At 50.0% G+C, this 11,218-nt stretch overlaps 1 protein-coding gene and 4 non-coding genes across 5 annotated transcripts; all 5 read right to left on the bottom strand.

Moving 5' to 3' along the window:
- Positions 1-6,568: 6,568 nt before the first annotated feature.
- Positions 6,569-10,314, bottom strand: RPL13A (ribosomal protein L13a). The gene is made up of 8 exons (XM_059153725.1): positions 10,187-10,314; positions 8,493-8,565; positions 8,042-8,107; positions 7,741-7,842; positions 7,453-7,538; positions 7,216-7,275; positions 6,865-6,987; positions 6,569-6,684 (listed from the first exon to the last, which is right to left on the bottom strand). The coding sequence occupies exons 1-8, from the start codon at positions 10,199-10,201 to the stop codon at positions 6,598-6,600; spliced, it is 612 nt and encodes a 203-aa protein (XP_059009708.1). The 5' UTR covers positions 10,202-10,314; the 3' UTR covers positions 6,569-6,597.
- LOC131819015 (small nucleolar RNA SNORD35) lies at positions 7,071-7,157 on the bottom strand. The gene has a single exon (XR_009349019.1). It is a non-coding gene; the product is annotated as a small nucleolar RNA SNORD35 (small nucleolar RNA).
- Positions 7,345-7,415, bottom strand: LOC131819014 (small nucleolar RNA SNORD34). Its single transcript, XR_009349018.1, has one exon. It is a non-coding gene; the product is annotated as a small nucleolar RNA SNORD34 (small nucleolar RNA).
- LOC131819012 (small nucleolar RNA Z195/SNORD33/SNORD32 family) lies at positions 7,617-7,701 on the bottom strand. Its single transcript, XR_009349016.1, has one exon. It is a non-coding gene; the product is annotated as a small nucleolar RNA Z195/SNORD33/SNORD32 family (small nucleolar RNA).
- LOC131819013 (small nucleolar RNA Z195/SNORD33/SNORD32 family) lies at positions 8,363-8,446 on the bottom strand. Its single transcript, XR_009349017.1, has one exon. It is a non-coding gene; the product is annotated as a small nucleolar RNA Z195/SNORD33/SNORD32 family (small nucleolar RNA).
- Positions 10,315-11,218: the final 904 nt, after the last annotated feature.

The following is an 11,218-nucleotide window of genomic DNA, read 5'->3' on the forward strand; positions in this document are numbered from 1 at the left end:
CTGCTCTCAGGCTGGATTTTACATTTATCCCGTTTCCCTTTCTCCACTAGAAGGAAGGCAGGAATTTTTACCTGCTTTGCTCTCCAGGGCTTTCTGGCAGCTGTCATGTGGTTCAGTGCTCGATTCATACTTGTTGACTAAATCATCAAATGAATGAAGTTTGGATTGGGATATGCCAAAACGCCCACCCTTATAGGCAGCTCTATAAATCAAGGCATGTCTCCACCACGGGATACTCTGCAGGCAGTTAATAAAGGGGAGGGAGCTCGATCGATGGGGAAATGAAAAGATTGCCAAGCCGTATTTCATTGTTTTAAATGTGCAGTTGGTTCTGAATAGGTATTTCATGCCCACGGTGCAAAATTCAAAAAGTACAAAAATGAATGAATCTTTCTCCCACTCTTCTCCCCAGACACTGATGCCTAGTTTCCCTCTCCAGACACAACCACTGTCATCCTGTTAGCTTCCAATGGGTCTTCAGGCTGTTTTACCTTGGGTTGAATTTGTACATGGACAAAGTAAATTGCAGAACAGAAGGCATACTATGACCCATCTATTTTTAATATTTATTGATAGTCTGTGGGATGACTGCCTTTTCTTTTAAATCTCCTTATGTGATATAAATGTGGACTTTATAGATTTCAAACACTGTGTTGTTCAGTAACTTAGCCAGTAGTTATATGTGATTTTTAAAAATATTTTATTTGACAGAGAGAGAGAACACAAGTAGGCAGAGTGAGAGAGTGGGAAGCAGGCTCCCTGCGGAGGAGAGAGCCCAATGTGGGGCTCGATTCCAGGACCCTGAGATCATGACCTGAGCTTAAGGCAGAGGCTTCACCCACTGAGCCACCCATGGGACCCTATATGTGGTTATTTAAATTGAGTGACAGGGTGTAGCTCAGTGAGAGAGCCCATGCTTTGCACTATGAAACCCTGGCTTTGAGCCCTGGCACCTCCAACCACTGGCTTTTCATTCTTTAAGAGATACATTAAATTTAAATTGATTTTAAATTAAATTTAAATTGAATACAATTTAAAATTGAATTAAATTAAATTAAAATTCAATTAAATTGAATACAATTTAAAACTCAGTTCTTCAGTCACCTTATTCAAAGATCAAATGCCCAGAAGCCAGATGTGGCTTCCATATTAGAAAACATTCAGAGTATTTTTTTTTTAAGATTTTATTTATTTGAGAGAGAAAGAGAGAGAGAGAGAGAGAGAAACCTGAGCAGGGGGAGGAGCACAGGGAGAGGGAGAAGCAGGCTCACTGCTGAGCAGGGAGCCCAACACGGGGCTCCGTCCCAGAACCCCAGGATCATGACCTGAGCTGAAGGCAGACATTTAACTGATTGAGTCACCCGGCACCCTGACTCAGAACATTTTTATCAACACAGAAAGTTCTCTTGGACAATGTAGCTATAGAGTAGACTGTTCATATGTATATGGTGTCTTTTATTTTTATTTATTTATTTTTTAAAGATTTTATTTATTTATTTGACAGAGCGAGATCACAAGCAGGCAGAGAGGCAGGCAGAGAGAGAGGAGGAAGCAGGCTCCCTGCTGAGCAGAGAGCCCGATGCGGGGCTTGATCCGAGGGGCTTGATCCCAGGACCCTGGGACCAGGACCTGAGCCCAAGGCAGAAGCTTTAACCCACTGAGCCACCCAGGCACCCCTGTATATGGTGTCTTTTAAGTTGTACTAACTTCGAAGATGTAAATGCTACTAACTTACAAAAATAATTCGAAAGTTGAATTGCTTAAATTTCTTTCACACTTAATAGCTTTGTGAATTCTTTTTTTTTAAGCTTGTGAATTCTGAAACATTGTATTATTGTGTCAGCATTCTCTACACCTACTGTGGGGCTCAAACCCACAACCCCAAGATCAAGAGTCTCTCTTGCTCTGGTGACTGAGTCTGCCAGCCTCCCCTGAATGAAACATTTTTAAAAAAGATTTTATTTATTTATTTGTATTTATTTGACAAAGAGATCACAAGTAGGCAGAGAGGCAGGCAGAAAGAGGGGGAGAAGCAGGCTTCCTGCTAAGCAGAGAGAGCCTGACTCGAGGCTCGATTCCAGGACCCTGAGATCATGATCTAAGCCGAAGGCAGAAGCTTAACCCTGAATGAAACATTTTTAACTGTAATTGCTTCAGTCCCTTTGGGGGTACCATTCAGAGGGAAGGACTTTTCATTTTTCTTTTTTTTTTAGTTAGTTTTTTTTTTTTTTTTTTTTGACAGACAGAGATCACAGGTAGGCAAAGAGGCAGGCAGAGAGAGAGGAAGCAGGCTCCCTGCGGAGCAGAGAGCCCAATGTGGGGCTCCATCCCAGGACCCTGGGATCATGACCTGAGCCAAAGGCAGACACTTTAACCCACTGAGCCATCCGGGTGCCCCGACTTTTCATTTTTCTGTTTTAAAACCTTCTATGTCTCCCCCACCCCCGACCTTGTAGTAGCTTTATTTATTTATTTTTTTAAATTAATATTTTCTTTATTTATTTGACAGGCAGAGATCACAAGTAGGCAGAGAGGCAGGCAAAGAAAGAGAAGAAAGCAGGCTCCCTGCTGAGCAGGACGCTGGGCTCATGACCTGAACAGAAGGTAGCGGGCCTTAACCCACTGAGCCACCCAGGCACCCAGTAGCTTTATTTTTTGAAGACATAAGTAATTTCTGGAGTTTTTGAACGACTTGATAAGGATTTATGATATTTAGTTTAAAAAAAAAAAAAGGCAGGGCCTATAGCTGTTACTTGCAGCGTGTGCTAAGCTAACAAAAGTGACTTAGAAAAAAGCCTGGAAGGAAATGCATGACTTTGCCCCCGTGGTTTGCATCTCCAGGTGGTGAGATTAGGTGTGATTTCCTCTCTGGTTTTTAAAATGCTCGGTATTTTGCAAATGGCTCAGAATAGCTGGTGAGATTTTGATGATAAGGGAAAGCAAAAAAATATATATTGCTTCACAGTGAAGGGGGATATGGGGGCAGTTTGGAGATATTTGGGCCCACAGCTTTTAATGACCACAACCCACAGTAGGAAATATGGTTGCATCGTGACCAAACACCTGTTTCTCTCTCTTCTTTTTATTAAGTTTACTTATTTAAGTAATCTCTACACCCAACATAGGGCTTGAACTCATGACCCTGAGATCAGGAGCTGTATGCTTTCCCAGCTGAACAAGCCAGTTGCCTCCTTCCTCTTGCTTTCTAACTCAACTTTCTCCTTTCCTTCCTGCAATATACTGATTTTTCTCCTTTCTGTTTCTATTCAGGTTTGTTATCATTTTGAGGCTGGTTACAACCTACCACATCGACTTTCTGCCCCACAGGGTCAGATGGCCTTGACGCCCAATAATGAACTCCAGCCAGTTCCAGGGATGACCACTTGACAGTGTTTCTGGCCTCTGCGGGATTTCAGACGTACTGAACCAGGGTTTCACGACCGAAATGCAAATGATGGTTGACCTGGGGAAGCTCACGTTGCCATGTGCGCCCAATGCTTAGCAAGGTTAAGACCCTCCCTTGGGCCCTGCTATGGACCAGGATGGGAAGGTGTGCTAGAGCTCCTAGGGAGGAGTTGGAGATGCGCTAGGCCCGCCCACGTGCTGTGGGCGGGGCGCGAGACAGAGCTTCGAAAATGTTCCTGCGACTGACCGGGAGGTTCTGAGCCTCAGTGTCTGCCCCCGAAGGGGGGATGACTGGCTGATGATGAACAATGTTGAGCACCTTCTAACATGCTTATGGGCCATTTGTGTATCTTTGATGAAATATTTCTTCAAATTCTTCCCCAATTTGTAGTTGGTTTTCCTTATTATGGAGTTTGGAGGTTTTTGTTTTGTTTTGAATTTGAAAGAGAGGGAGAACACAAATGGGGGCAGGAGCAGAGGGAGAAGCAGACTCCCCACTGAGCATGGAGCCTGATGAGGTGCTCCATCCTGGGATTCCAGTATCATGACCTGAGCCAAAGGCAGATGTTTAGCTACTGAACCACCCAGGTGCCCGTTTTTCTGTGTATGTGTGTGTGTGTTTAAGATTTTATTTATTTATTCGACAGAGAAATCACAAGTACGCAGAGAGGCAGGCAGAGAGAGGTGGAAGCAGGCTCCCCGCTGAGCAGAGAGCCCCATGTCGGGCTTGATCCCAGGACCCTGAGACCATGACCTGAAGGCAGAGGCTTAACCCACTGAGCCACCTAGGTGCCCATTTTTTGTTTTTGTTTCTTAAGATTTTATTTATTTATTTGACAGAGATCACAAGCAGGCAGAGAGGCAGGTAGAGAGAAATGAGGAAGTAGGCTCCCTGCTGAGCAGAGAGCCCGATAAGGGGCTTGATCCCAGGACACTGGGATCATGACCTGAGCTGAAGGCAGAGGTTTTAACCCACTGAGCCACCCAGGCACCCCTGTTTTGTTTTTTAATATATCCAGGAAACAAGTTCTTCAAAAGGGGTGGGGTTGGCAAATATTTCCTTCCAGTCCGTGGCTTGTTTTTGAAGTGGAAAGTTTTTAAGTTTATACAGTGAAATTTATCTTTTCAAGGGATCATGTTTTCAGGGGACTATATTAGTGCTGCTTTAACAAGCAGTTTTGCTAAACTTAATACTTGATTTTGGCCACTTCTGGAGGCAGCTCCTGTGGTGAGGGGGAGCCCCAGGACGGGTAAACACAGCACCCATTTGTTAAATGATTCTGAGAAAACAAGTCGCTGTGGCATCTTGGGCATTTTGGGAAGACTAATCGTGACAGATATGTGAGTTGTCATCTGCCCCCTAAATTAAAAGTAAAATGCCCTGGGGAGCCTGGGTGGCTCAGTGGGGTAAGCCTCTGCCTTCGGCCCAGGTCATGATCCCAGGGTTCTGGGATGGAGCCCCGCATTGGGCTCTGCTCAGCAGGGAGCATGCTTCCTCCTCTCTCTGCCTGCCTCTCTGCCTACTTGTAATCTGTCAAATAAATAAAATCATTTAAGAAAAATGCCCTGGGGCACCTGGGTGGCTCAGTGGGTTAAAGCCTCTGCCTTCAGCTCAGGTCATGATCCCAGGGTTCTGGGATGGAGCCCTACATTGGGCTCCCTGCTCAGCAGGGAGCATGCTTTCTCCCCTCTCTCTGCCTGCCTCTTTGCCTACTTGTGATCTGTCAAATAAATAAAATCTTAAAAAAAAAAAATCCCTGTTATAGTAAAATGTGTATTACATTCATCTAGTTTCTCTGTGTTGTTAGGCATTTGAATATTGAAATTCTAAATTATAAACTTCCAAGTGGGAGGTGCCTGGGGTGGGGGTGGGGAGGAAGTGTCTGCCCTGGGATGGAGTCCCACCTCTGGTTCCCTGCTTGGGGGGGGGGGGGGGGGAGACTGTTTCTTCCCCTCCAGCTCACCCCTGCTTCTGTTCTCTCTGTTGCTGTCAAATAAAGTCTAAAAAGAGATTTATTATTGCCTACTAATCTACAAGGGCAGTATGAAACAGGTGATGGCAGAGAGCTTGGTACCTACTCAATGCTCCCTTTACTCTTCCAGATCGAAGTCTAGTTTCAGGGTCACCTCAGGCAGGGAAGCTTTGGACTCCGTTTCAGCTTAGGTCATCCCAGGGTGGACTGAGCCCTGCCTTGGGTTCTGTGCTGGGCATGGAGCCTGCTTGATTCTGTCTCCCCCTCCACCAGGTCTCTAAAGTCTAGCTTTCCTCTTCTGAAGCATTAGATTTCACATTCCCATCCCCACTGCCTAATGCTACTCACCTCCCTGTTTCTTCACACAATGCCCAGACCACTGGATGTGGCACAAGACCAGAACAGCCCACCTACCCTTCAAGGATGGGACTGGTTTTAAGATGACAATTCCATACTTTGCAGCTGAATTAGTGAGAGTTAAGGTCCACTGGGCAACCTCAGGCCATGACGGTTTTGAGAAACAAACCTATACAGGATTCTGAAGGAAATTCCTTATGTGGTAGATAAAAACTCCACAGACAGGTCATAATCCAACCACTGCAGAAAGTGACCCGAGCAGGGCTCCCTTTGCTTGTTGCCAAAGGCCTGCCTCCATAGCAGACACACACAGCAAAGACGCCAAATTTCTTTAAAAATAATTTATTAGTTTTGGATCACAAAATACAGGGAAAGCACAAGGGCAGTGCCTGTGAGCCCTTGGCTGTACTTCCCAGGCTACGCGTCTGGAACCACCGCTGTACAACCCTAGGCTTGGCCCCAGCGCCCTCACACCCTAACAGCTGCAGAGTATTAGCACCCAAGCCTGCGGCAAGTTCAAACACACCCACATTCACAATGCAGGGCTCCCCTCCAATCATTTTCCAATCTCTCTAAGCAAACACTGAAATAGTTGTCAATTTCATTGAACTGTCAGGAAGGAGTAGGTCACAGGCAATTATGCCTCAAAGCTCTTAAAGAGGTTTTTTTTTCCTCCACCTTTTAAGAAAGCTTTTCTTAACAGAAATGACTAAAACCCTTTCTGTGTTCCCAGCACTCTAAGCCCCAGGCTGCCTGTGGCTTGAGGACAGCAGCCCTGGGGAGTTCCCCATATCCTAGGGCGGCGATGGAGGAAGGGCAGGCCAGGCCAAGCATGAGGAACAAACAGTCAATTTTATTGGGCTCAGACCAGGAGTCCATGGGTCTTGAGAACCTCTGTGTATTTGTCAATTTTCTTCTCCACATTCTTTTCGGCCTGTTTCCGTAGCCTCTGTGGGGTGAAAACGACAGATGGCGGTCAATTGCTGCTGCCCGGGAACCCACTTGTGCTCTCTGCCCCAAGCTGGGCCTCAAGCGGAGGCCCCTTGGACCAAAGACACGGTGTCCAGAGAGTTCACCCGCAAGGCCCTGCCCAGGAGTGTGGTGCCCTTAGGTTCTGGCCCATCCTTACCATGAGCTGCTTCTTCTTCCGATAATGCATCTTGGCCTTCTCCTTTCTCTTCTCCTCCAGGGTGGCTGTTACTGCCTGGTACTTCCAGCCAACCTCATGAGCCAAGCGCCCCAGGTAAGCAAACTATGGGGGAGGGAGCAGAAAAGCTGTCCTATAGGACCCAACTTTCCCCAGCAGAGACCCACCCACCCACAGAGACAGTGCCCCTGCTGGCATCAGCTGAGCCATAGGCATTATCGGCACCGCCCACAGTGGCATCCGCAGACCATCGTGAGAAAGAGCCATCATCTGCCAGTCTCGGGCCTCAAGGCTGCCCCCTAGCAAGACAACGTGGTGAAACCTGGAACTCACCTTCCGTGTAGGCTTCAGGCGTACCACCTTGAGGGCAGCAGGAACCACCATCCGCTTTTTCTGTTGGAGAAGGAGAGGGGCTTAAGAGCCCTGGAGTAAGGGACAGGCAAGGCAGAAGGCTGGCTGGAGCAGCGTCTCAGCCAGGGCTGTTCTCATGAGGGTCAAACAATGTAGGTACAACTGCAACATCACGGACGCCAGACACACGAATGCTGCGCAGCCGGCCGTCGAGCTCACCTTGTCGTAGGGCGGCGGGATCCCATCGAACACCTTGAGGCGGTCCAGGGCAGCCTGGCCTCGCTTGGTCTTGTGCGGCAGCATGCCTGTTGGTGGGAGGCACAGCAGGCTCGCTCTGCGGGGCTCACAAGGACCCCACCTCACCCCCCCAAACAGGTAGAGGGGTGGCCTCAGATGGTAGTGCATGTGGAGTCATCTCATGGTCTGGGAACTCGAACACAGGTGGGAGAAGTCCTCATCACTGGCCACCCATCCCACCGCCCCTTGCAGTCCTCAGGCCCAGCTCACCTCGCACGGTCCGCCAGAAGATGCGGCTGGGTGCTCGGAAGTGGTAGGGGCCGCGGGATGGGTTGGTGTTCATGCGCTTGCGGAGAAAGGCCAGGTACTTCACTGGGGAGAGAGAGCGTGCGAGGCCTCAGCCCCCAGCCACATGCTAACTTCTTCAACACACACATCCATACTCCCAAGGGCCTGTTAGGGAACGCAAATGAGCACTTCCCACCACTAGTGGGCTCACTTTTGGAGCCAATGAAGGCCAAGAATCTCCCAGGTCCACCCTCTCCAGCCCTTCTCCCAGGACCTAACTTACACTTGTTTCTGTAGAAATTGCCAGAAATGTTGATGCCCTCACAGCGCACAACTACAACCTTCCGGCCTAGAGGAAAAGGAAAGTGAGGCAAATAAGGACAAAGACTTGGAAGCCACCCAAGGGCTCTACCTACAAACTGGCCACCATCCATCTGCCCAACTACTGCTGTGAACCACAAACAGGGTTTTGCCCGTGTGGAGCTGACCACATGCACAAGAAACCCAAGACCCCAGCAGAGCTCGATTTGTGCTTAAATTAACAGCGTGATGGAAAATAATTTTCCATCTCAGAGCCCTAGATCCCAGGAGAGGGGGTAGCTGCCAGGTCTCAGAGCGGTGCATGGGATTGATCTCACAGTCGTGAGACTCAAACGAAAGATGGTGATTGTTGCTCATCACTGACCGCTGGTTGGGACTCATGACCAGGGGAGCTGAGGACAGAGCAGACTTACCTAGAAGCACCTGTTTAGCCACGATGGCCGCCAGGCGGCCCAGGAGATGGCCTCGGCCATCGAGCACCAGGACCTGGTGGAAATAAAGTAAACTGCTTAGATGCAACCTCAGGTCTTACTCCCCCCCAACCCAAACCAAGCATGGCTTTTTACTTGTTTCTTTCACCATATCCCTCAATGTACCTCTTACCCATGAACAGCCCTGGAAACTAGGACTCAAGGTCCACTGTACAGATGTGGCCAAGAAAGTGAATGGCTGACTCACAATTTCAGTGAACGGACTAAAACAAGGGCCTTTCCGCACATCTCAGCTGCCTGAAGGGCCGGAATTCTTAAGCCCCAATTATATTCAAGGGTGAGAGGATGCGCTGGAATTTGAACAAAGGTTGGCAACACTCTGTCCTTCGATCCAGCTAGAATGTGTAATCCCTGATCCAATTTGTGGAATCCTAACAGGCTAATTCTCTCAAGAGTATTAGTTTCCAGCACAGAAAGATCAGTAAAGGAACAGGTTCAGCATAGGTGAGGCCCTGCAGAATAGCTCGGAGCATCTCCTCTACCTTACGCTGTATTCAGCTCTGGATCCCTGACGAACTGCTCAAAACCAAATCCTCAGCTTCCTCACGAGTCATGTCCCCACTCTTACCCAGCGCTTGTTAAATACTTGTGATTGTTGGAAGGCAGAAGGGTACAGAATCTAAAGCCAGAATTCCTGACAATGTGACTTTGGCTAAAAATCTCCAGCCTCCTCACCTGGAAGATGAGGATAACAGTATCTGCCTCAGGAACATTCTGCTAAGTCAACCGAATGACACCAAACAAAGCCAACTGTACCAGGTACTCAGTGAGGGCACAGAACACGTGTTCCGAGAACTCTACCACCTTCCCGACTCCACTGTCGTGCCTCTTCCTTCGTCTACCGCTGGGCCTCATTACACCCAATTCCCACGGACACCCTTTTCCCCAGCCCTCCCTTCCCCTGCATGGAAGAAATCAGACGAGGAGTCCAGGAACTCGGAGCCAAGCTTCTGCTGCTTGCAGAAGCAGCTTGGGGTAATTACCCACCTCGAGGGCCCCCAAGTAATTACGGGCAGTGCAGCCTTTTATCAGCTCTCTCGCCTTTAAAGCATCCGTCAGCCCCAACGAACAAGGGAAGACTAGCAACGCGTTCCTGGTCGTCCTGTAGGCAGGAACTCGGAAACCACCGGGTAAGATCTCCCACCACAGCGACCAGAGCTGCAGGGCACGGACCAACACTCCGCGGGCCTGGGGCAGGGCGGGAGCGGCCTCCATTTTGGCCGATCCTCGGTCTACTTTATCACCTCAAGGCCGCCCAGGCGCTTCCCGCGCGCTTCCTCGCTGCTGTGGACACACGGGCCCGATTCAACCAAGGCTTGGCTGAGAAAAAGGCAAACGAGGCCTAATTTTAAAGTAACTCTCCTCGTCTTGGGAACCCCCACAGTCGCCCGAGGAAGAAATGATGCCGCGTTTTAGCCAGCCCCGGGTCAAAGAAAACGTCGCGATATTTTCCTATTCCACTGCTACAGACTTCTTTTAGGCCCAAAGCCTCACTTTTCGCTCAATTATCGAGTTTAGGTTTCAGAACGCACCTACGAGGGAAAAGAGGGCCCAACCTTGCTCCGGCCTGGAACCCACCCCGCCCCACGCCTCCCCGGCCCGCGCGGAGCCCGCACCTGCCCCTCCGCCATCTTCGGCAGCCGCCTGGGAAAGGAGGAAGGTTCGGCGCAGGGTTTCTTATCCCTTGAAACAGGGGCGGAGGAAGTGACGCCGTAGGGGCTGTACGGGCAGCTTTCCGTCTTCTCATTGGCCCAAGTGTCTCGCGCGTGCGCAGAGGGGCCCCGCTAGAAGGCGGTTCGTCTTCTAATTGTCCAATCCGGGTTCAATCCTTCTCGTCGGCTCTTAGGTGTCCATTGGTGTGCCGGGCGAGAGATCACGTGGGGTAGGAAGCGGCTCTACTGAGGCGGGGCTGGCCCGCCTTGGCCGCCATATTTTTGAGGGGCTGCTAATCTCTCGGGGGTTGCCGGGGTGTCTCCGGTGGAGGGATGAGCCGTCACTCGCTAAAGCGACAGCAGGCTGCAGGGCTCGTGGTGGCCCGCAGGGGGCAAGTGGGCTCTCCCTTCAGCGCTCAGTCTGGGCTTAAACGTCTGGATTCTGGTGCCTGCGCTGCCTCCTCCTGACCTGGGCGAACCCCGGCCCTGTGTGGGGCTCAGTATCCCCACCTGTAAAACAGGTGGAAGTAGGTTTTCCTATGAGATCTAAGAGTGTGCGAGGGAGTGACTTCCAGATGACTGCTGGATCTTCTCTTCGACTGTACCCCTTGCCTCGGATGGCCCCCCTCCAGCCCTACCTTCTCAGATCTGACCTCTCACAGTCCCAGGACTTTTTGGCTCAAGAGTCCTTTCCTCCAAAGCGCGTCCTGGGATCTCGGGCTGGGTCAGGTCACCCACCGCGGGCTCCCGGAGTGCCTGGACTGCTGACATTAGAACGTGTGTCCTGCTCAACCGCAGCTCCCTGGGTTGCGAGTCTTCTCCCGCATAGATCAGGAGCCCCGACAGGCCAGCTTCTGACCCGGTCAGGGTCAGCGCTGCAACGCACTGGCTCAGGCCCCTGTCGGGGGTCTCTCGGTACCGGATGAAACTTTGCATTAACAGAAAAACCAGGACTCACACCCCCTGTCCCATCTACAGACAGTACCTGGCCAGAGC

The sequence above is a fragment of the Mustela lutreola genome, chromosome 16, assembly GCF_030435805.1.
Source record: "Mustela lutreola isolate mMusLut2 chromosome 16, mMusLut2.pri, whole genome shotgun sequence".
In the NCBI taxonomy this organism is placed as follows: Eukaryota; Metazoa; Chordata; class Mammalia; order Carnivora; family Mustelidae; genus Mustela; species Mustela lutreola.

Bases quoted from the DNA above. Each gene is read 5' to 3' on its own strand.
- RPL13A (XM_059153725.1), bottom strand. The intron at 8,108-8,492 runs GTAAGTCTGCTC...CTTTTCCTCTAG, and splicing joins GGCTAAACAGGTGCTTCTAG to GCCGGAAGGTTGTAGTTGTG. The intron at 6,685-6,864 runs GTAAGGATGGGC...TTCACCCCACAG, and splicing joins GGAAGAAGAAGCAGCTCATG to AGGCTACGGAAACAGGCCGA.